This window comes from Acanthamoeba castellanii (genome assembly GCF_000313135.1).
Source record: "Acanthamoeba castellanii str. Neff unplaced genomic scaffold scf7180000084576, whole genome shotgun sequence".
Classification (NCBI taxonomy): domain Eukaryota; phylum Discosea; order Longamoebia; family Acanthamoebidae; genus Acanthamoeba; species Acanthamoeba castellanii.
Genome location: NW_004457486.1, coordinates 101,742 through 122,232, shown reverse-complemented (window position 1 = coordinate 122,232; position 20,491 = coordinate 101,742). Strand labels below are relative to the sequence as shown.

The 20,491-nt window shown below is 59.6% G+C and overlaps 8 protein-coding genes and 1 pseudogene across 8 annotated transcripts; 3 read left to right on the top strand and 6 right to left on the bottom strand.

Moving 5' to 3' along the window:
- Nucleotides 1–133: 133 nt before the first annotated feature.
- Nucleotides 134–3,138, bottom strand: ACA1_045350 (annotated as a pseudogene).
- A 470-nt stretch (nucleotides 3,139–3,608) lies between these two features.
- Nucleotides 3,609–4,758, bottom strand: ACA1_045340 (26S proteasome regulatory subunit; the record flags this gene model as incomplete). Its single annotated transcript, XM_004340494.1, has 2 exons — nucleotides 3,609–4,223; nucleotides 4,417–4,758. The coding sequence occupies 2 exons, from the start codon at nucleotides 4,756–4,758 to the stop codon at nucleotides 3,609–3,611; spliced, it is 957 nt and encodes a 318-aa protein (XP_004340542.1).
- Nucleotides 4,759–4,887: 129 nt separating this feature from the next.
- On the bottom strand, nucleotides 4,888–6,110 carry ACA1_045330 (uncharacterized protein; the record flags this gene model as incomplete). Its single annotated transcript, XM_004340493.1, has 3 exons — nucleotides 4,888–5,111; nucleotides 5,173–5,942; nucleotides 6,031–6,110. 3 exons carry the CDS (start codon nucleotides 6,108–6,110, stop codon nucleotides 4,888–4,890), a joined length of 1,074 nt encoding a protein of 357 aa, XP_004340541.1.
- A 26-nt stretch (nucleotides 6,111–6,136) lies between these two features.
- ACA1_045320 (uncharacterized protein) lies at nucleotides 6,137–8,064 on the bottom strand (the record flags this gene model as incomplete). Its single annotated transcript, XM_004340492.1, has 4 exons — nucleotides 6,137–6,297; nucleotides 6,372–6,502; nucleotides 6,584–6,681; nucleotides 6,760–8,064. 4 exons carry the CDS (start codon nucleotides 8,062–8,064, stop codon nucleotides 6,137–6,139), a joined length of 1,695 nt encoding a protein of 564 aa, XP_004340540.1.
- A 1,934-nt stretch (nucleotides 8,065–9,998) lies between these two features.
- Nucleotides 9,999–10,874, top strand: ACA1_045310 (Ras GTPase rap1b, putative; the record flags this gene model as incomplete). Its single annotated transcript, XM_004340491.1, has 4 exons — nucleotides 9,999–10,115; nucleotides 10,228–10,256; nucleotides 10,342–10,414; nucleotides 10,512–10,874. 4 exons carry the CDS (start codon nucleotides 9,999–10,001, stop codon nucleotides 10,872–10,874), a joined length of 582 nt encoding a protein of 193 aa, XP_004340539.1.
- A 539-nt stretch (nucleotides 10,875–11,413) lies between these two features.
- Nucleotides 11,414–12,538, top strand: ACA1_045300 (nicotinamide n-methyltransferase; the record flags this gene model as incomplete). The annotated part of the gene is made up of 5 exons (XM_004340490.1): nucleotides 11,414–11,480; nucleotides 11,545–11,660; nucleotides 11,784–11,901; nucleotides 11,993–12,107; nucleotides 12,202–12,538. 5 exons carry the CDS (start codon nucleotides 11,414–11,416, stop codon nucleotides 12,536–12,538), a joined length of 753 nt encoding a protein of 250 aa, XP_004340538.1.
- Nucleotides 12,539–12,879: 341 nt separating this feature from the next.
- On the top strand, nucleotides 12,880–14,105 carry ACA1_045290 (clavaldehyde dehydrogenase; the record flags this gene model as incomplete). Its single annotated transcript, XM_004340489.1, has 6 exons — nucleotides 12,880–13,011; nucleotides 13,103–13,250; nucleotides 13,344–13,460; nucleotides 13,519–13,584; nucleotides 13,765–13,955; nucleotides 14,043–14,105. The coding sequence occupies 6 exons, from the start codon at nucleotides 12,880–12,882 to the stop codon at nucleotides 14,103–14,105; spliced, it is 717 nt and encodes a 238-aa protein (XP_004340537.1).
- Nucleotides 14,106–14,243: 138 nt separating this feature from the next.
- On the bottom strand, nucleotides 14,244–18,524 carry ACA1_045280 (Serine/threonineprotein kinase; the record flags this gene model as incomplete). The annotated part of the gene is made up of 14 exons (XM_004340488.1): nucleotides 14,244–14,560; nucleotides 14,663–15,233; nucleotides 15,260–15,323; nucleotides 15,404–16,481; nucleotides 16,554–16,727; nucleotides 16,822–16,931; nucleotides 17,044–17,108; nucleotides 17,184–17,237; nucleotides 17,325–17,385; nucleotides 17,497–17,588; nucleotides 17,736–17,853; nucleotides 17,974–18,070; nucleotides 18,194–18,332; nucleotides 18,498–18,524. The coding sequence occupies 14 exons, from the start codon at nucleotides 18,522–18,524 to the stop codon at nucleotides 14,244–14,246; spliced, it is 2,967 nt and encodes a 988-aa protein (XP_004340536.1).
- Nucleotides 18,525–18,947: 423 nt separating this feature from the next.
- ACA1_045270 (vacuolar protein sortingassociated protein 28, putative) lies at nucleotides 18,948–19,988 on the bottom strand (the record flags this gene model as incomplete). Its single annotated transcript, XM_004340487.1, has 5 exons — nucleotides 18,948–19,071; nucleotides 19,173–19,264; nucleotides 19,380–19,492; nucleotides 19,639–19,778; nucleotides 19,852–19,988. The coding sequence occupies 5 exons, from the start codon at nucleotides 19,986–19,988 to the stop codon at nucleotides 18,948–18,950; spliced, it is 606 nt and encodes a 201-aa protein (XP_004340535.1).
- Nucleotides 19,989–20,491: the final 503 nt, after the last annotated feature.

The following is a 20,491-nucleotide window of genomic DNA, read 5'->3' as shown; positions in this document are numbered from 1 at the left end:
CGTAGTCGTCGCTGTCGGCGTACTATGTAGCCTGCTGCTCGGCGCACACCAAACACACGCCAAAGAAAAAAAGAGAAAAGAAAGAGGAAAAGGAAAAGAAAGCTATTTTCGAGCGAAGTGGAATGTACATTGCTCAGTGATTGGTCGGCCCATTAGTGGGCGGGTGTGGTCGTGGCGGCCCCGTTGTCGCCCGCGGGCACGGCCCAGATGTCCTCTTCGTCGTGGTTGACGACGGTCGTTGCGGCCTGAGCGGCATTGATGACGGCGCCGGTGACGGGGTCGACGATGGGCAGCACGACGCGGCCCGGCGGCGGCAGCTGGTAGCCCTCCGACTGCGCCACCCGGAGCGCCTCCGCGGGCCAGTCGGCCACCGCCGCCAGCGAGACCGGAGTGCCGGTGCCTGCGTCAGCTTCGAGAGACTCGAGTCAGAGGGACCGCACGACACGCGACACGCACGACACGCACGACACAACACGACAGAAAGAGAGGAGTGGGTACTGGTGGTGGAAGAGGGAGGCGAGGCGAGGTCGATGCGAAGGGCGTTCTTGGCCTGGCGTTTCTCGAGCTTCTTCTGCTTCTTCTTGGCGTTTCGCTGCTTGCGTCGCTCCAGGTCCTGCTTGGCCGACTCCGGCAGCTCGTCCCTTTCCGCCTTCTTTATGTGAATTTTAGCTGCACACCCAACACGACACACGACACACGACGCACACAAAGCGCAGTCAGTACCCATATAGGGGGCTCGCGGGACATGGACAATGAGCGCGCGTACCAGGTGCGGCTTGGAGCAGGGCGGTGGGGTCAACGGCCGGCGCGTCGGCCGGGGAGCTCCCATCGGCGGTGGCGGCGGCGGGCTTGGGCTGGGCGCGCTCACCGGCCTTGGCCACCACCACCATCTCGCCCATTTGCGGTTCGCCCTTGCGGTCGCGCTCTCTCTTGCGCTGCTTACGCTCCTGACGCCGCTTCTGGCGCCGCTCCTCCTCCTCCCGCTTGGCGAGCTCCTCCTGCTCCCTTCGCTTGCGCTCGGCCTCGTCGCGCCGCCTCTTGAGCTCCTCCTCTTGTCGCTTGGCCGACGCGAGCCAGTCCCGCTTTCGCTCTTCTGAACCGACGTCGCTGCCGCCTTCGCTTTCGTTCTTTGTCGCCGTCGTTGTGGTGGTGGAAGTGCCATTGTCGGGCTGGTCCACGACCGATTCGTCGCCCTGGGCGTAGAGCTTCTTCTTTTCGCCGAAGTTGATGCGCAGCGATGTCCAGGTGATGCGAGCGCCGCACTGAGCGCAGAGCGCGTGCCCGCCATGGGGTGCTTCCTTGGCCACCTCCTGCCAGCAGCTCTTGTGGTACTGCGCGACGCAGCCCTTCTCGCACTTTGCCTTGACTCTGTGTGTGGTGATGGGTGTGACGTCAGCACGCGTCAACATCAAGACTCAAGGTGTGGCAGTACCGTTTTTCGTAGTGGTAGATGACGGGGTTCTTGCAGTCGACGCGCACGCACTTCCACTCCTTCCGCCGCTCGACGCCGCTGAGGAAGTCGGCGAAGCGGATGGCCTCCGCCTCGTCGTCTTCGGGCCTCCGGGCCTGTCGTCGCTGGCGCTTGAGTACCTGGTTCCGCGTCATCTCGAGTTGCTTGAGGTGCTCGTCGAGCTGCTTACGCTGCTCCTGCTCCTCCTTGATCCGGCTCACGATCACCGCTCGCGGTGGCTTCACCGGTTTTTGCTGTTGACAGGCAGATGCGACACGCGCACAATCAGTCATCGTTCAATCATACAATTACAACGACGACGACGTGAAGAGGCTTCGGTACCGGCCGACGCAGGGCATAGTCGTCGTGGTCGCTCTCGTCACTGCTTCCGTCCTGCAGCGCCGGCATGTCGTCTTCGTCTTCGCTGGAGCTGCCGTCCATCAGAGCCGGCATGTCGTCGTCATCGTCCGGCGGCACTGCGGCAGCGCTTGCGCCTTTCGTTTTCGCGTTCGCTTTCGCTTTTGTCTTCGCCTTCGTTTTCGTTTTCGCTGCTTTCGGGAGGGGGACGGCCGGTGCCTGGCGGTAGTAGCCGTCCTCGTCGTAGTCCTCCTCGTCCGTGAAGTCCTCCTCGTTGCCCGTGTCATGCCACCCGGGCTTCGCATCTGCAATCATGCGCACACTCAGCATTGCATATGCGGCAGTTGTGTGTTGTGTGTGTGCGTGTGTGTGCCGTGCGCGGTGCGTGTGTGCGTGTGCGTGTGTGCGTGTGTGCGCGTGTGTGCGTGTTGATGATGTGCACCTCTCCGGTAGCCATTGAAGACTTCGATCTTGACTTTGCCCAGGGTGGGCACGACGCACTCGGTCTGTCGGCCAAAGTCGCGGAGGGCGATCGACGACGCGAGGAACACCTTGAAGCCGGTGGTGGTCGGCTGCACGTCTGTGATCTGCGCGACGTCGACGTTCTGGCTCATGAGGAAGGTCAGGATGGCGGCGCGGTGGCGCGAGAAGTCGCGAATCGGGGGCACGGCGCCGGTGACGAAGCTGACCGACTGCTCGTACACCAGCGGCGGATTGTAGCGGTAGTCGTCGTAGTAGTTGCCCTCCGGCCCGTCGCTCGGAGCATCACCACCCGTCGGCGTTCGCGCAGAACCACGCGCGGTGCGCGCAGACGACGATGACGACGACGACTGCCCGGGCTTGACGAAAGACCGCTGCGCCTGCGATGATGAGGGCTCTTCTTCGTCGGCGCTGAGGTCGCTATTGTCCAGCAATGGCGGCAGCTCGTCGTCGTCGTTGTCCGCGTTGTCGTCGACCTCGTCTTCGTCGAGCAGTGGCGGCAGCTCGTCGTCATCTCCGTCTTCGAGGCGCCCGATGGGGTTGGCTTCGGTGGTGGTCGCCGGCGCGGCGGTGGGCGCCAGGAGCGGCGGCGGCGGGACATCGGCCAGCGGAATGGTCGGGCAGGCGCCCGTGTGGTACTTGCCGAGGCAGGTGGCGCAGTAGTTGAAGGGGTACACGGGGAAGAACGAGCGGAGCTGTACGAGCATGGGCGACTCGGCACCGGAGACGCGCGACGGCGGGCGGAGCAGGTCGATGAAGACGTCGGACACGGGCACGCCCTGGAGGTAGCGCTGGCGCACGGCGGAGGCGCCCAGCATCTTGGGCCGGGCGTTGAGCAGGTCCGGCAGCATGTCCGACGGCACCTCCTTGGCGATGAGCGTGTAGGTCTCGGGCCGCTCAAAGGGCGGGGCGACTGCACCGCCATCTGAACGGGAAGTAGAAGTAGAAGATGAGGAGGCCGTTGATGCGCGTGGCTGCTTGTTCCTGGCCCCTCCCCTTCTCTTCTTTTTCTTGTTCGATTGGCTCATCTCTCTGCTACGTTCAGTAATTATTCAACAGCAAGAAATCAAGAACCTTTTTTGTTGATTTTCCTGAATTTCTTTTCCTTCTCTTTTCCTAGTTTTGGTATTTGTTGTCGACTAGTCGCGAGCAGAGGTCGATCGGGTGTTTGTGTTGTGTGGTCGTGGGGAGCTCGAGGAGACGCAAAGCTCGAAGAAGAGGGTCTAGAAGAAGAAGAAACTGTTGTCATCCGTACACGCTAGCAGAGATTGGAGTAGCGCGCGGGCGGGTGGGTGGGGGACTTGTGGGGGGCAATTGGGGTCTACTGGACAAGGCTCTGGAGCTTTTCGTTGAGGGTGAGGTGGGTCCTGGTGAGCTTGGAGAGGTAGACGATCATGACCAAATCCTGGATCTGCTTGCTGAAGAGGGTCTCGAACTGCTCGGCGTCGACCTTGGGCAGCGAGTAGAGGGTGTCGTAGAGCAGCCGGCCGACCTCGACGTTGGGCGTCTCCTTGCCCTCGATCACGCGCTGCACGTAGGCCGTCACCTCATCAAGAAGGCCGATGAGCTTGCCCATCGACCGCTCCACGCTGTCGAGGTCGTCCAGCAGCGCACCCTCCTCGCCCACTGTGCCGCGCAGACCTTCGGTGCTTGACAGAGCAGCGAGGCCCAGCCGCTCGGGCTTGGGCGCGCTGAACTCGAGCTGCACGGTCGAGAGTGACAGGGTGGGCTTGGCGGGCGTGGCGGGGGCGGCGGGCGCGGCGTCACCGCTGCTGCCGGCGGCGGCGGCAGCGGCGAGGGCCGACGGCGACGGACCGACAAAGGCGGAGACGTCGAGCTTGGCGTTGGTGAGGCCCGTATCGACGAGCAGCACCACGGGCGGGGCGCCCACCTCTCGCCAGAAGAAGTCGTGAATGGCGGCAGCCGAGTCGGGCACCTAATAGTAGATTTAATGAGGGAAGAATTAATAGAGTGGAGGAAGCAATTATAGAAAATGAAAAATGATTAACGATAAATGCTGGGTGGGTAATGCAGGAAATGGCCAATAATCAAAGCAAATTTGGGCGCATGTAGCGTAAATCACGCAAATAGGACGGAGATCCGCATTGCGGGGGGGGGGCAGTGCGCACCTTCGATCCGGTGGTGTACCAGCCCACGATGACCTCACCGCGATTGGCCTTCTGGTTGAGATCGAACATGGACCTGTGGAATTCGCGATCGATGCCAATCAGCGCACCCGATTCGTTGTGGAGAACGGGGTAGCTGTTCTTGATCTCAATGACGCCATCGTTGTTCACGCCGAGAAGGGTGCCCACGACTCGCTCTTGATTCTCGTTCCTGCGGCTGAAGTGATCGAGGATGCTGAACACCACCACAGGGTGGAGCTTGCACTTGGCGGTGAGTGCGAACAGGGCGGTCGCATCGACCACCGTTCCGCTCTTCGTGCTCTGCTGTGCTGGCTGCGTCTCCATTTTCTGTTCTATCGATGTGTGTGAATCCGAATCAAATTCGATTTCCTTTGGCTAAAGGCGGAAATGGCCAAGAACGAGATGGAGATTGATGATCGAGCGAGAGATGCTCCACAGAGAAAATTGTGCGAATCATTTCTTTTCTCTTTTCTCATTTACATAGCGTCGACAATTTGTCGGCATTAATTCAACATAACAGGAAGCGGAGGTGGTGGAGGAGACGGTGGAGAACGGAACGGCGTGCGCGAGATCGGTCCGCAATGGGAGGATGTTGGGGAAGATGTCGCGCAGCGGGCTGAGCAGATTCACCGCACGCAGGCTGTCTGCGGCTGTGAGGAACTGCGCTTGGAGTGGGCCTGTGTTGAACTGGCGATCAGACACACGACACACACTACACACGAAAAGACACAAACGTACCGCACAGTAGTTCGATGATGGGGGACACGAAGGAGAGGACCAGCGGCGAGAGGGCCATGACGAACTTCATCAGCCGGCCGGCCTCCTTCTCCAGCTGGATGAGGATCTTCTCGGCGCTGAGGTACGCGTTCTTGGTCATCCCGGCCTCGCGGTGGCAGTCGGCCCGCACGCTGAACAGCACGAAGCGCGTGAAGGCCAGCAGGTCGCTCAGGAACACGTTCTGCTCGCTCGTAGCGGCCGTAGTCGCCGCAGTCGCCGCCGACTGTGCGGCTGGGGCCAAGGGCTGCTGCGGTTGCTGCTGGGCGTCCAGGCTGCCCTTGCGGCCGCCGCCGGGTGCCTTCCGCGCGGACGCTTCGCGCTGTCGGAGCTCCAGGTGCTCGAGCTTCTCCTCGATGGCCTGCAGCACGGAGAGCAGGTGGAGCGGCGACGACAGCGCAGCGTGGGCGCACGGGCGCTTCTTGGACGAGAGCCCCCCCGACGACGCCGAAGACGATGACGACTTTCGGCGCCGGCGGCCTCGCTTGCTCCGCTCGGCGCACTCGGCGATGTGCTGGCTCGTGCGCCACATGTGGATCTTGCTCGAGGCGAGGATGAGCTGCTCGAGCAGGCCGCTAATGGCCAGCTTGGTGGGCTCCTCGACGCCGGGCGGGAAGGTGAGGAGCGGCTTCTTGAGATAGAGCGTCGATCCGACGTCGCTCTGCGCCCCCGGGTTGGCGGCGATGAGCTCGGTCATCGTCTGGGCGCGAATGAACATGAGCCCGCCGCCAGCCCTGGCTCTGGAAACAACACACGCACGCACACCCGTCAGCGGCGCACTTTGGCTCTTTGGAAACGGCACAGGGCGCCCTGTGAACGTACCTGACACTGATCTCTGCGGCGCTCTCCGCGTAACACCGCGCGCGGGTGGAGTCGCCCAGATAGAAGAGATAGTAGCTCATCACAGCGAGTCCTGTTCCAGATTGTGTTAGCCGATAATCTCCGAAAGCGAGCGCCTGGCTTGCCTGCGTGGTGGGGGCGTGCCTTCTGCGACCTCGTAGTCTGACGAGTCGAAGAACTCGGTCAGCAGCCGCCGCCATTTATCGAAGAAGATGTCCGCCCAATGGCGCTGGCCGCTGATCAAGGCACCTGGATCCACCCGAGTTAGCGCCTGAGTCCTCAAGCTGCGCTGCGCAGCTTCAGGGTTGAGTGCGACCCCGTACCGAAAGCCAGGATGGCGTTGATCTTGAGCGCGAACGGTGTCACCTGGCAGACGATGCTCCTGAGAACGGACTTGAGCCACTCCTCGTTGGCCAACTCCACATTCTCTACCACCAGGAACGAGCTTATCTTCCTGTGTTGTCGTGAATGTCGGTCGTGGGCTTCGTGAGCGAGAGAGAGCACAACTCTGGACAGAGGACTCTGGAAGACGTACTCGTAGAAGTGGCGGAAACACTCCATCGCCGTGCCGCTCACGTACAGCTGCTCCTCCTCCTTGCGCAGCTCGTCTATCGCCACCAGTTCGTGTGAGTGCTGAACAGAAACAGAATAAAGAAAGCGAATAGAGGCGAAGCGAAAGAACGAAAGCGACGGACCAGGTGTTGGTGCGACCATCTCGGGCGACGACCTTAACGACAGATCGCTGGACTCGGGCGACGACGACATTGACACCGGACACGAAGTGGAACTCATCGTATCGAGTCCCGCCTGCTCCCGCTTCTTGCGCGTGGTCTCCATGCGGCTGAGCTTCTCCTTGAGGTAGTGATAGTACTCCTCCTCCATCTTGCGCCGCAGGATCGGCTTGCGCGTCGACGACGACGACGACTGCCTCTGGGATTGATGCATCTGCTGGGCCGAGGCCGAGGCCGGCTGTTGTTGCTGCTGGTGCCGCGGCTTCTTCTGCTCTCGCTTGCGCTCCTCGCGGCCGCTCGACTCGGCCGCCGTCGCTGATGATAAGGACCGCTTGCGTCGCGTTCGGGCCGCTGCCACCGCGGCCGCCGCGTCCAGCGATGTGGTGGCGGTGGCAGAGGCGGACATCTCGGGCAGCGAAAACGAAGAAGAGGCGGATGATGAGTCGGGCGAGGTGCCGGGCGAGGACGGGCGCCAGGCCGTGGGCGACCAGGCCAGGCTGGCGGGCATCTGCGTGGGCGGCGACGAGGAAAAAGACGACGAGGTCGACGACGAGGCCGAATCCCCGCGCGCATAGCCAGACGAAGCCGAAGAGGGCGCGAAGAGGATGGAGGGCCTGAAGACATCGGGCAGCGACGAGAACGAGACGGAGGGCCACGACGTGCGGCTGAAGAGATCGGTGGTGGTCTCGATGGGCATCAGGTGAGGGGACTGAGCCGTGGCCGACGATGAAGTCGTAGCGATGGGCGAGATCGAAGATGAGAAGGAGGGAGAGAACCCCACCACAGTGGTCGGCAGCATGGGCTCGAACGAGGGCAACGACGGACGAGGCAGGTGGAGGTAGTAGGGCACGTCGAAGCCGAAGGCGTTGTTGGGCGCGGCGGTCGGGGGCGTAGTGGAAGTAGCGGTGGGCGAGGTGGATGGCGAGGCCGAAGTAGTACTGGTCGGGAGAGTAGTGGATGGGCAAGCAGGGCCGTTGGGCGCTCTGCTGGTGTAGAGCAGCTGCTCATCTCCGGCCGTTCGTAGAGGAGAAGTGGAGGATGTAGAAGATGACGAAGAGGCAATCGGTTGGAGGCGGCCATGCCGTGATGTGCCTTCGAACGGGTAGGCGTTGAAACTTGATACCGCGGAAGTCGAGGAGGGTGTAGTGGAAGTGGACGAAGGGGTCGCAGCAGGCGAAGAAGATGGCGGACGCCAGCCAAAGTCGACGTCGTAGGAGTAGTACCTGCTGCCGCTCTCCTCGCTGCCATCGGTGGGGGTGCTGGGCCTACCCAGCAGGAGGGCCATCATGCCGCCGCTGCTTCCTCGACCGCTCGCCGCCTCGTGATCTTCTCGAAGGGGCGAGGGAGTAGTGTCCCTCCTCCTACTGGTGGTTGACCCGTGCTGCGAAGATGAGAAAGACGACACCGCGGCCGTTGCTTCAGGCGAACCTGTCCACGGCGGGTTCATGTGCAGCGACTGACGTTGAACGCGAGAGCTGGGATCCCAGGAAGGGGCAACCGAAGCGGCTGGTTGCTCTGCTGCGTTGGTGGAGCTAATGATCTTGGTTCGGTGTTTGTTCAAACTTGATGTGGGGAAGGTGAGATGGTTGGCTGTTGGTGGTGATGTAGCTGTGTGGTCTGGATGGACCCGGGCGAGACGACGTCGCTCTTCGTTCTTTTTCTTCGTTCTTCTTTCTTTGTTAGAAGTCGGTCGGTCGGCGATTAGAGCGAGGCGGCTTGGAGGTGGTGGTACGGGAGCAGAAAGATGGCTGAAGGTGGCGATGGATGGATGGGGTGAGGTGTGATCAGCGATGGTGAAGCGGGCGTGGGCGGGCGTGGGTGGTGTGAATAACGAAAGCGTAGGTGCTACAGGGAATGGTGGATCCGCCAACCAGGCCGGTACAAGGAAAGTCTCGACAGACCGGCAGACCGGTGGCTGACTGCCAACGGGCGTTTGGGGTAAATATGAGCAGAGATGCTGCTGGGCAGGCGTTTGAATGCCCAGGGCCGGACCACGCTATTGGAGGCCGGCGGGAGCGACCGGTCTCGTCCCTTAGGCAGCACACAGCCGGGCGAAGGACTGGAACCATTCCCCACACTTCCGCTCATCTTCCTAGCCCACAAATAGAGCCCATCACGCAGGGTCAGTTGGCGTGCCACCACGCATCACACACCAGCGCTCAAACGGGCTGAGGCCCACAGACAGTGGGACCCACTCACCGAAGAAGTTGACACAAGGTTTGGGATCTCTCATCGTGGGCGGGCCTGATGGCCGCTGACAGCGAACTGTAACGAGCGGTCACTGCCAAGCAGGTGCCTTGGCCCTGAGACAAACTGACGTGCAGAGAACAGAGAAGGCTGGTGCTGGCTTTTGAGTGGCGGTTCTGCGGAAGGCGAGCACCCGTTGTGGGGCAAGGCTGAAAATGCGGATCACAACGTCAAATATGCGAAGGCTTACACAAGCACGTGGGGCACTGGCGAGCACAGGCAACAGCGAACAAGGCAATTAAGCGGGTGCTTGGGGGGGGGGATGAGAAGGTGTCAAGAAGTACTTTATGGAGCCGCGCACCAAGCCGAAGAAAACCAGGCCAAAAGAGAAGGTGATGGTGTGCCCCACGATCCCGCCCACAAACCTGGACACGGCTGCCACTGGGTCCCTCGTGGACACACGTTCACCTGCACCTTCAAGTCCTTCTCGTCAATACCCGCCACGAAGTGTCCCGCCGCAGGAGCACGGGTCACTTCATCCTTGTGCCGCCACCGCGCACGCGACACAACAAGGACGTAACGGTCACCGCGTCGCTGTTGTTTGCACGACCACCAAACCGAAGCGTGAGAAAGCTCGTACGATTTCCCATTGGTCCCTAATCAAACACTGTCGACACTTGAACTGTAGACATGCAGCCGTTGCGTGGGACAGGCCCGTGTCAACACTCCCGGCACACCACACGACTTCAGGCCCGGCTGACCAACGGCCAATCGAAGGCGCGGAGCCACAGAGCGAATCAGCGCGCCGAACAACGGCCGTGTGTGGTCGGCGGTGTTTTCATGCGAAAAGGTTTAGCTCTCGAGTCCGTGACCACCAGCGTGCAGCCAGGAAGAGACACGACCCCCCCGAGTGCCGCTATCCTTCTTCAGCAGCAGCACACATTCTGTTCATCTCTCTTCTCGATCGACAAGGAAGTACAGGAAAGAACAGCGAGAGTGAGTACATAGTCATCATCAATCGGCAAGAAGAAGATGGCGCAGAAGGCGGCGAGTTCGCACAATGAATACCGAATTGTAGTTGTAGGAGCTGGTGGTGTGGGCAAGTCTGCCCTCACCGTCATGTTCATCCAGGGCACTTTCCTCACCAAGGTACTTGACTTCACCTCCTTCGGCTGCGGTTCATGTAAATCCGTCTGCACTCGATTTTTGTCATTACGCCTTGGGATCTCCTTCTCATCTCGTGCTTCTCCTTTCTTTCTAGTATGATCCGACCATCGAGGACAGCTACATGTACGTACAGAATGAATTTGTTCATTTGCCTATGCGCATACATTGGAGCGAGCGAGCGCTGACTTGGTACCTTCCCCGACAACAGGAAGCAAGTCGAAGTTGACGGCGTTGCCTGCACCCTCGACATCATGGACACTGCCGGTCAGGAGGAGTTCGGCGTACGTCTTCGCCTTGGCCTCGTCAATTCATTCCCCCTGGTTACAATCGATTAACAACCCCCCCCCAATCTGTCAACAACAGGCGCTCAGAGATCAGTACATGAAGACGGGCCAGGGCTTCCTCATCGTGTACAGCATCACGACACTCACCAGCTTCGAGGCGGTGACCAAGTTCAGGAATCAAATTTTGCGCGTCCAGGAGGACAGGCTCGACATCCCCATCATCCTCGTCGGCAACAAGAAGGATTTGGAGGAGGACCGCGAGGTGCCCACCGAGGACGGCCAGGCGCTGTCGGAGAAGTTCAACTGCGACTTCCTCGAGGCCTCGGCCAAGACCAACACCAACGTCAACGAAGCCTTCTTCCGCCTCGTTCACAGGATCAACAAGTGGCGCGAGAAGCACCCCCAGCAGGCCCCAAAACCCAAGCCGAAGAAGAAGAAGGGATGCTCTCTCTTCTAAGCTACCTCGCTCTCTCTCGATCGATCCTTCCTACAACGCGCCGACAACGAAGCTCCAATTCGACCGCATCTCTGTCATCTCGAAGATGTCGTGTGTGAGGTGCGGGGGTGGAGGAGAAGGGGGTGCGCTTGTTCGGCGTTCGAGGTCTGGGTGTGGTGGAGGTGCTGGTGTGGTGGTGGTGTGGTGGCGTGCTCTCTCAGAGCCGAGCGACTGCGCCTCAACCATCATCCTCTCATCTCCATCCCTCACATCTCGACGACAGCGAGCCACGACACGGATTGGTGGAAAAACTTAGTGTGTTCTATAGATATAAGCCCTGTAGGAGTTCTCTTTCTCTTCTCTATACATATTTCCCCTTGTTTAAATACAACTCGCTTTGAATGAATCGATCGATCGCACAACACCTTCACCTCTGTTGTCGCCAACCTTCTCGAAGGGAAATTTTAAAGTAAGAAAAGAAAAACAGAAAGAAAAAAAAGTTGATGGTATTGTGTTGGGCACAGCTGCTTTGCTTGGCCGTGCTCGCGACCAGTGCAGGGATGGAGGTGGAGGATGACGAGAAGAGCAAGCAACTCATCCTATGGAACGTCTGCAACCCGTTCATCGGTACGCTCTCATCTGGTAGCTCCGAACGAATGAGATCTCTTCTTCATCCCCGGCCCTTGTGCAGACACGCCTTTTGGGCTGGAGGTGCGCACCTTCACCTTTGTGGGGCGTACGCTGCACTTCCACCAGCGACCCTGGGTCGAGGGCGCCAAGTCCATCGGCGCCGTGCTGTGGGACGCTGTACGCACTTTCTGGCGTTTTATTATTTATTATTTATTATTTAGTCGGGACAATTATTCATGCTTGATCTTATTTTTTATTTTTCTTCTATTGTAATTAATAAAATTTATAAATGGCGAGCAGGGCTACGAGCTGGCTCGGTACCTGGAGAGGCATTTCGGGGAGGGCGGGCTGCGAGGGAAGAGGGTGCTCGAGCTGGGCGCGGGAACGGGCATCGTTGGCATGGTCGCCTCCCTGCTCGGTACCATCGATCGTTTGACTGTGATCATGGTGCGCAGACTCAAAGTAGTGTGTCGTGTCGTGTCGTGTCGTGTGTTCTGTCTCGCTCGCAGGGGCCGACGTTGTGCTCACGGATGGCGACGAGGAGGCGCTAACCAACCTCCGAAGGAATGTGGAAGCGAACCACTCCGACCTCCGCGGCTCCGTCACGGTCATGCCGCTCCGATGGTTTGCCTCCTCCACCGCAAACGAGCATCAATAAGTCATCATTGTCATCATTAAGTCATCAACATCATTTCTTCTTCTTCTTCATCATCATCAGGGGAGAAGATAGCACGGCCGTGCGGGAACTGGGTCCGTTCGACTTTGTCATCTGCGCCGATCTGGTCTACGGGAGCAAGGAGGAGGCTCACCGGGCGCTGCTCGCCACGCTCCGCGAGCTGGCGGCAGATGCCTCGTTGTCGCCGCCGGCGCGGCACCAAATGGCCATCTTCTTCGCCTACACCCCGCGCGAGGTGAGCCGCGAGGCCGTCTTCTTCCACCGCGCCCGGCGCTACTTTGAGCTCATCAAGGTGCCCTCATCAACGCTGCCACCAGAGATGCAAGCCAGAGAAATGGAGATTTTCACCTTTCTCCCCAAGGAACTAAATAACAAATAGTAAATATAAAACATAATGCAACGTACATATGAACACAATACATAGAACATATAACTATAGTTCAACATAGAGGGTTTTTGCTGGCCAATCACAAGATGTGGGAGTTTGCAGTGTAACAAGACATCCAACCAAGGATTCTGCAGAAGAAAAAAATGATCAAATATACAAAGAAAACAGAGGGAAAGGTCAATGGGCGCCAGGCCGGTTGATGTTGGCCAGTCCGTGGGAAGAGGACAGGGTGGTGCCCGCGCTGCTTCAAAGCTCGAGTGGTCCTACAGCCATTTTACTTGCAAAGCTCGGACTGAAAGCAACACACACAACACACATCACACAAAAAGAAGATGGCGAACAAGACCAACATCAAGGACTTGGTGGCGTTGGTGACCGGCGCCAGCTCGGGAATCGGGCAGGCCTGCTGCCTGGAACTCGCGCGCAAGGGCTGCCACATCGGTGCCGTGGCCCGCAGCGAAGACGTACACGAACCCATCCTGTCCGCGAGTACAGTACCAACTCATGCGTGTCTTGTCGTGTGTCGTGTGTCGTGTGTCGTGTGTCGTGCCTTAGAAACTGAAAGAGGTGGTCGAGGAATGCCGAAAACTGGGGGTCAATGCGGCGGCGATCACGGCCGACCTCAGCTCGGCCGACGGGGCGCAATCGGCGATCGATGCGTGCGTGCAGAAGTTGGGCGGACTCAACATCCTCATCAACGCAGGTAAGTCGCCCCCCCCCAAATTATCGCTTTCGCTTTCGCTTTATATTTGCACTTTTCGTTTTCATTTTTGGTACCGTCCACACACACATGCAGCCGGGACGTGGGGAGGGACGGAGAAGCCGCTGGAGGAGTGGGAGAAGTGCATCAACCTCAACCTCATGTCCCTCATGCGCCTCACCAACCTCGCCGTCCCCCATCTCGAAAAAAAGGGTGCCGTGCCCACGCTGTCTTCCCCTTTTCTCTCGAAACTGACACACTCACTCACCAGAGGGCGGCGCCATCATCAACATCGCCAGCATCTCCGGGCGTATGGCCATGGGCGAAGCCGCCCCCTGTACACCTTCTTCCCTCATCACCCCTCCCCCACGCAACCTCCAACTCACCACACACGGCGCACGACACACGGCGTACGACACGACACGACACGACACGACACGACACGACACGACACGACACGACACGACACGACCCGACACGACACGACACGACACGACACGACACGACACGACACCAGATTGTGCGTCCAAGTACGGGGTGGTGGGGTTCTCGCTGTCAATGTTCGAGGCGCTGCGGGAGAAGGGCATCAAGGTGTGCTCCATCGAGCCGGGCATGGTCAACACGCCCATGGTCACCGGCGACCGGCTCGACCGCTCCAAGATGATCCAGCCCGAGGACATCGCCCACACCGTCGCCTTCGTCGCCAAGGTACCCGCCCGCCGTGCGTGTGTGTGTGGTGTCGTTGATTGTGTGCGTGTTGTGTCTGCTGAACGTCGCACGCAACACAACACACAGTTCCCGATGACGGCGTGTCCGAAGGAGATCATGATCTCACCACAGAAGAGCCCCAGACAGTGAACGGAGCACACCACACAACACAACACACCGCACACAACACAACACGCCAAAGTCTATTGTACTTGTGATGGTTATTGTTGTCTGTGTTGGGTTAGAAATACAGTGGGACGTCAATCGCCCTCCTCCTCTATCGCGCGCTCACTCGAACGGCGTGGCCGGCACGGCGGCGACGTCCTCCTTCCGGTCCTTCCCGCGCGGTGGCGGCTGGCTGTCGCGCTCCGTTGCCGGCGTCGCCGCCGACTCCTCGTCTCCGCTCTCCTTGGCCGACGCCTGCTGCTGCTCGCTGCTCTCCTGTCGTCGCCGCTTCTCCGTGCTGCTCACCTCCTGGCCCGTGCCCCCCGCGTCATCACCAGCCGCCGCCGCCGCCGTGTGCCCGGCCTCCGTCCCGGCCTGCTCGTTCGTAGCCCCCGCCGTCGCCGTCGCCGTCGCTGCCTGCTCGCTCTCTTGGAACAGACCTGTAGCCACAAATCAGTTCACGCACCGCACACGCACACGCACGAACGCGCGCGCACACGCACACGCACACGACGCACGCGTCACGGAGGTGTAAAACGTACTGATGAGGGTTTGGACGCGCCCGCCCTTCTTGAGGTTGCCGAAGAACTGCATGGTCGAAGCACCGAACGCGTACGAGTTGGGGCAGGCCACGTACTGCGCGATGACGCTGTCCATCTCGTCGCTCGACAGATCGTTGCCGCCCTCCCACTCCTCGCGCTCCACCATTCGGGCCATCACCCGCGGCGACAGACTGCGCCGCGACAGCGACCGCTGCGTCGCCTCACTGCCTCCGCCACTGGTTACTTTAACGACGCTGCTGACGTCATCGCCGCCGCCGCTTCTGCTCGTGGTCGCGGTGGTCCGGCCGATGACGATGGCTGAGCGGCGGTCGACCGGCTCGGCCGCGCGCCTGGCGCTCTGGGGCCTCTGCTTGTAGGCGGCGGCGCCGGCGGTGGCGCTGGTCAGGGCCAGTGCAGTCAGGTCCTTCCGTCGCTCCCGGTCTCCGGCGGCGTGGTGGTGGGGCTCGACGATCACCCATTGCGGCTTGGCATCGATGTCGCCGGGCGTGGTCAGTGTCCTCGTCGTCGGCGCCGGGCTGGCGGGGCTAGCTTCGGCTTCGCTCTTTCTCACCTTGCTCCCCTTCGCTTTCCTCGTACTACTAGCAGGTAGCAGTGTCGGCGGCGGCTTCGCTTTCGCTCTTTCGCTTCTCCTTCTCCTTGTCTTTCCGCGTTCGCGATCCCTTATCCGCCTCCTTTTCCTTTTCCTTTTCCTTCGTCTTTGATCGCACGCGGCTCGATGACTTGACCGCGGGCGGCCGCAGGTGGTGGTGGTGGTGCTGGCCGCCGTCCGAATCGACTGACGCGTCCTTCTTCTTCTTCTCCTCCTTTTCTTTCGTCGTTTCCTTCGTCTTTTCTTTCTCTTCCTCCTCGCCCTCCACCGTCGCCTCGCTCGGCTCCGCCACCCCCGTCGCCGACCGCGTGGCGATGTTGTTGCTGCTCGTCCCGATCCAAGTCATCATCTCCTTCGTCGACAGCAGCCGCGCGCTGTGCACCCCGCTACCACCACCGCCGCCGCCGCCGACCGCAGTGGTGACCTTGGCCTTGCTGCCTTTGCTGGTCTTGCCGGCCTTGCTCTTCTTGTCGCGCTTGGCCCGCTTGCTGCTGCTGCTGCGCTCGCGCTCGCTGTCGTCGGTCTCGGACTTGTCGCCGGCCGAGCTGAGCCCGCTGGTGTCGCTGCTGATGCTGCGCTCGCTGTCGGTCCAGCCCATGCTGCGGTCGCTCCCGGTGCCGGTGCCGGTGTTGCCCAGGTTCCACAGCGACTGCAGGCCCGACCGCGCGCTGCGCCGCCCCACGCCGCCGCTGCTGCAGCCGCTGCTCTCCATCGCGCTCTCGCCGCCGCCGCTGCTACTGCCGCTGCTGCCGCCGCCGCCGCTGTTGGTGGTGTCGATGGCCTTCTCGCTGCTGCTGCGCTGGCGGTGGTTGAGGTCGGCGCCCAGGCCCCGATTGCGGGGCGAGCTCTCGATGCTCTTGTCGCTGCCGCTGCGCTCGCGGTTGACGCCGCCGCCCGATCCGGGCGCGACGCTGCACCGACTGTCGACACTGGCGACCGACGCCGACGTTGTCGACAGCGATTGCGACTGCAGCTTGGACGAGTTGCCGCCGCTCTTGGCGGGCGAAAGGCTGTCGGCGCTCTGGAACTGGTTCCACAGGCCGGCGTCCTTGGCCATCGACCGCATGCCGTGCATCTTCATCAGCTTCTGCTGCTGCAGCGGCGTGGTCGGCGCCGACGAGGTGGACACCGGCGACATGGGCGGCGAGGCCAGGTTCATGCTCCTCTGGGGCTGCGATCGCATCAACATCTTCAGCGACGGTCGCAGCTCTGAGGAGACAACGAACGAATGCGTCAGTTCGCGGTCGGTAACGCACAAAACGTGCAGCAAAAAGTGCGCACCGTTTGTTGTGGCGTCGGCCTTGGTCTCTGGATCGCCGGCGGCGGCGTCGGGCTCGTGCTTGAGCTCCTTGTCGAGCAGCTTGGTGAGTGTCGACAGAATCTGATCGAACGACGGTCGCTTGGTGCCGTCGTAGTCGCAGCACTGCAGCACCAGGTCTGACAGCTTCTTCGGGCCTGTGCTCATTTGCGACTGCCGGTTAGCCAGCACGCAACATCGCGCGATATGTGTGTGTCGTTTGAGTCGTGTTGGGACCGGGGCGTGGCGTACACTCGGGCGGTATGAGCGCTTTGAATTGATCGAGTTTGAAGCCGTAGAGGCCGTCCTCGTTACGCTTTGGCCGCCTGCGGGAGACGATGCCCGCCAGCACGGCTCCATACCTGCGAGACAACACAACCCCAAAACCAGGTGAGTCGAACGGCTGGTCGTGTCGTTGGTCGTGTCGTTGGTCGTGTCGTGGGTCGTGTCGTGGGTCGTGTCGTGTCGACGCACCCAAATACATCGCATTTTTCGTCATATTTGTCTCCCATCAGTACTTCCGGTGCCATGTAGTCATCCTGTTACGCGCGCGATACAAAGGCGGTGTGAGTGTGACCCACAGACGACGGGCGGGCGAGCGAGCGGCAACGTACGCTGCCAGCAATCGTCATGTAGGAGCTGGCCTTCTTCGATGCGCGCGCGAAGCCCTGTAGCCGGAGAGGTTAGCCCAGTAGCAGTGGAGTGACCATTGTGTGCGATCATCGTGTTGTTGTCCGAGTAGCGCGAGTGCGTACCAGGTCGCACACTTTGGCGCGCCCGTGCTCCGTGATCAGCACATTGTCCGGCTTGAGATCCCTGGGAATACCACGCAGTGCAGGGCCGCCGCCAGCATGATGTGTCAGCAACGCACGACACGCGGCACTCGGCGCACTTGGAATCTGGAATATGCGTGTATATAGATCGTACCTGTGTATGTAGCCCTTGTGGTGCAGGAAGTTCATCGCATAGGCGACGTCCCTTGCCAGCACGACGCGCTGTCGCCACGAGAGCACCGAGTCCTGGCGGTGGAGGAAAAAACGAAAACGAAAACGAAAACGAAAAACGAAGAGAGAAAGAAGCGTGAGTGGTGTTGGTCAACGGTTCTTCAACTTAAAAATAATTTAAAAAGAATAAAAAAGGGGAAAAGAATAGACTTCGGGGTGTACCCGTCGTGCGAGGGCGGTCTTGAGGTCACCTCCGGTCACGAGTTCGGTGATGATGTATTGCCCCGAATCGTGGTCGCATATGCCGATCAGTTGTACAATGTGGGGGTGGTGAAGGCTCCTGCGCACACGCACACGGCACGCACGACGCACACACACGCGATATGCACCAACGCGGGGTGAGTTCACAAGGGAATCGCGAAGGGCGACGGTGGACGATGGGTGGCGGTGGTCAACGCACTTGAGGAGCACGATTTCGCGGTCCACATACTTCCTGGTCTGCTCGACGCTGAGACCCTCGCCCACGGGGAACAGGTGCTTGATCGCCACGGGCGTGCCTGGAAGCAGAAGAAGTAGAAGAAGTAGAAGTAGAAGAAAGACGATGTTGGAGGTAAGGGCGAGTAGTAGCGCACGTGCGATAGGAGAGTAGTGTGGTGGTGCTTGGTGATGGCGTGCAGTACCAAAGTAGGTGCCCTCGAACACGCGGCCAAAGTTGCCCTTGCCAATCTGTCGGCCGAACACGAGGTCGTCGTAGAGCACCACCCACGGGTCCAGTGCCGCCAGCGTGGCGTCGGCCTCCTGGCCTCCTGCCCCTTTCTGCTGTGGTGTCCAGCCAGATTAATAAATGAGAAAAAGAAATAAAATCCATTAATGGAATTGAATCGATTGGCAACCGGCCAAGGGGAGGCGAGTAGAGGAGGGGAGTATGAAAGGGGGAGGGTCTAGAGCATGGCTCATAGCTATGACAAATCTGCGGAAACGCACCCGCTTGAGTAGTCTGTTGATGAGCATTGGGGCAAATGGGGCGGGGCTGGCTCTCCACCTCGTGAAGCTCACCAGAGCGGGAAGGAAGGCAGAGGAGAAGAGGAGGAGCGCGAAGAAGGGATTGCCAAAGCCAGAGATAGAGATGGGATGAATTTAACGACCACAAGGGCCAGTAGTTCTCAAAAACCTCCGGTGGTCACCTGGTTCATGCCGTTACGCGAACACCAAAAAGCTCGAACATTCTTCAAATACTTGTCTCGAATAAACAGCAAATAAATAGTGTATTGGTAAACCAACATATAAATAACGAACATATATATAAATAATTAACAAATAAATAGTGTATTGGTAAATGCGCGTAGGTACAGGTGGAGGCAATGGTGTTGTGTGCGTGTGCGTGGTTGTGTTGTTGGGCACGGGAGCCAAGAACAGACCAGCTTTGGCCAGCTGCTACTTGCCGCCGCCGAGCGAGTTGTGGAAAGCGGTGTAGGAGGTCTCGAGGTCGAACAGGAGCTGACGCACCTGCTCGTCGTTGAGCTCATCGCTGGCCTTCATCGAGGCCATCAGCGAAAGCCTGGCCAAGTCAAGTGCGTTATCAGCAAAGTTGTGTCGTGTCGTGTGTCGTGTTGTTTGTCGTGTGGCGTGTGCACATGTTGCCGTTGGGTGAGAGTATACCAGTGACGGACTTTGGCCTTGCCCTCAAAGTTGGGCGCGAGCGCGGATATTCGGTTCAGCGACTCGAACAGGTCAGTCAAGAGGGGATGAACCTGTGGCGCAGCCAACATTCAGGCACGGGCGTGAGTCTCAATGAAGCTTGGCATTGCCCACCAGGCCCTCAGCACACGCACACGCACACGCAGGGTGTGTGTGTGTGAAGAGCACCTGATCGATGGCGTTCATGTTGAGCTTGAGCGAGTCCATGGCGGTGATGAAGAACTGCACGGTCTCGGCCACCACCTTGGGGTCGATCGTCACGTCCGGGTTGTCCGGTACTCCTGTTCAGCGTACGACGAGTGGTCGCGTGAGCGTGGTGTGTTTGTGCACACGACACACGACACATGGCACACACACAACACATTTATGACGACAGCAGCAGCACAGCAGAAAGTTGTTGAGGTGTCGAGGTGAGGAGTGGACGCACCGGACTCGAGCCGATCGAGGGCGGCCTCGCAGTCGAGGCGGTAGTCCTGCATGAACTTGCGCACGTCGGGTACGTGGGGCTGCGTCACCTTCCTCGCCGTCTTGTACTGCGTGATCAACTTAGCGCACGCGCCGCGGTACCTTCAACCCCCCCCCCAAGTCGAAGAACATCAGAACAAAGAGGAAAAAAAGAGCAAGAAAGGTTGGTGGGTACTCTTCATAATTAATGGCATCCCGCATGTGAGCGCGCTCCAGCGCCTCTGTAGTTTTGATGATGGAATAGAGATCCGCCATGTTCTCGTACATCTCCCGCTCTTTGGGATTGTTGTAAAGCTTCACTTCCTGCTGCATCATCTCCTCACCTTTTTTTTTCTTGAGTTAATGCAACATATTAGTTTAATCTTGGGTTTTTTCCTATTCTTTTTATTTTATTTTATTTTATTTTCCCTAGTACCCCCTGGGCTTCCCTATTTCCCTTCTCGTGCACTGCGTCATTAACTGAGCCCACAACGTTTCCCATTGGCTCAGGCCTCCGGTTGTGTTCCTTCATAGGTCCCGGTTGGTCTGTCGGCGGTTGAGCTACGGTTGTTGTCGTTTGTTGTGATTCCGGTCCAGATTCGGGTATTGTATCTATCTCTCCGGCATTCCAACACAGCAGCACACATCCTTCCGCCCCACACTTTTCTGACTCCCTTCTGCCTTCATCGTCATGCCGGCGATGCTGCGTGCCTTCGTGGCGCTCCTTCTCTTCTTGCACCTCGCTCCGTCAGGTTTGCGTTCCCCCTCACGACGTCGTTGTGGAGCCACCTGAGGTCTTACTCATAACGTCGTCCCTCTCCTGTCGGGGCGTGGGT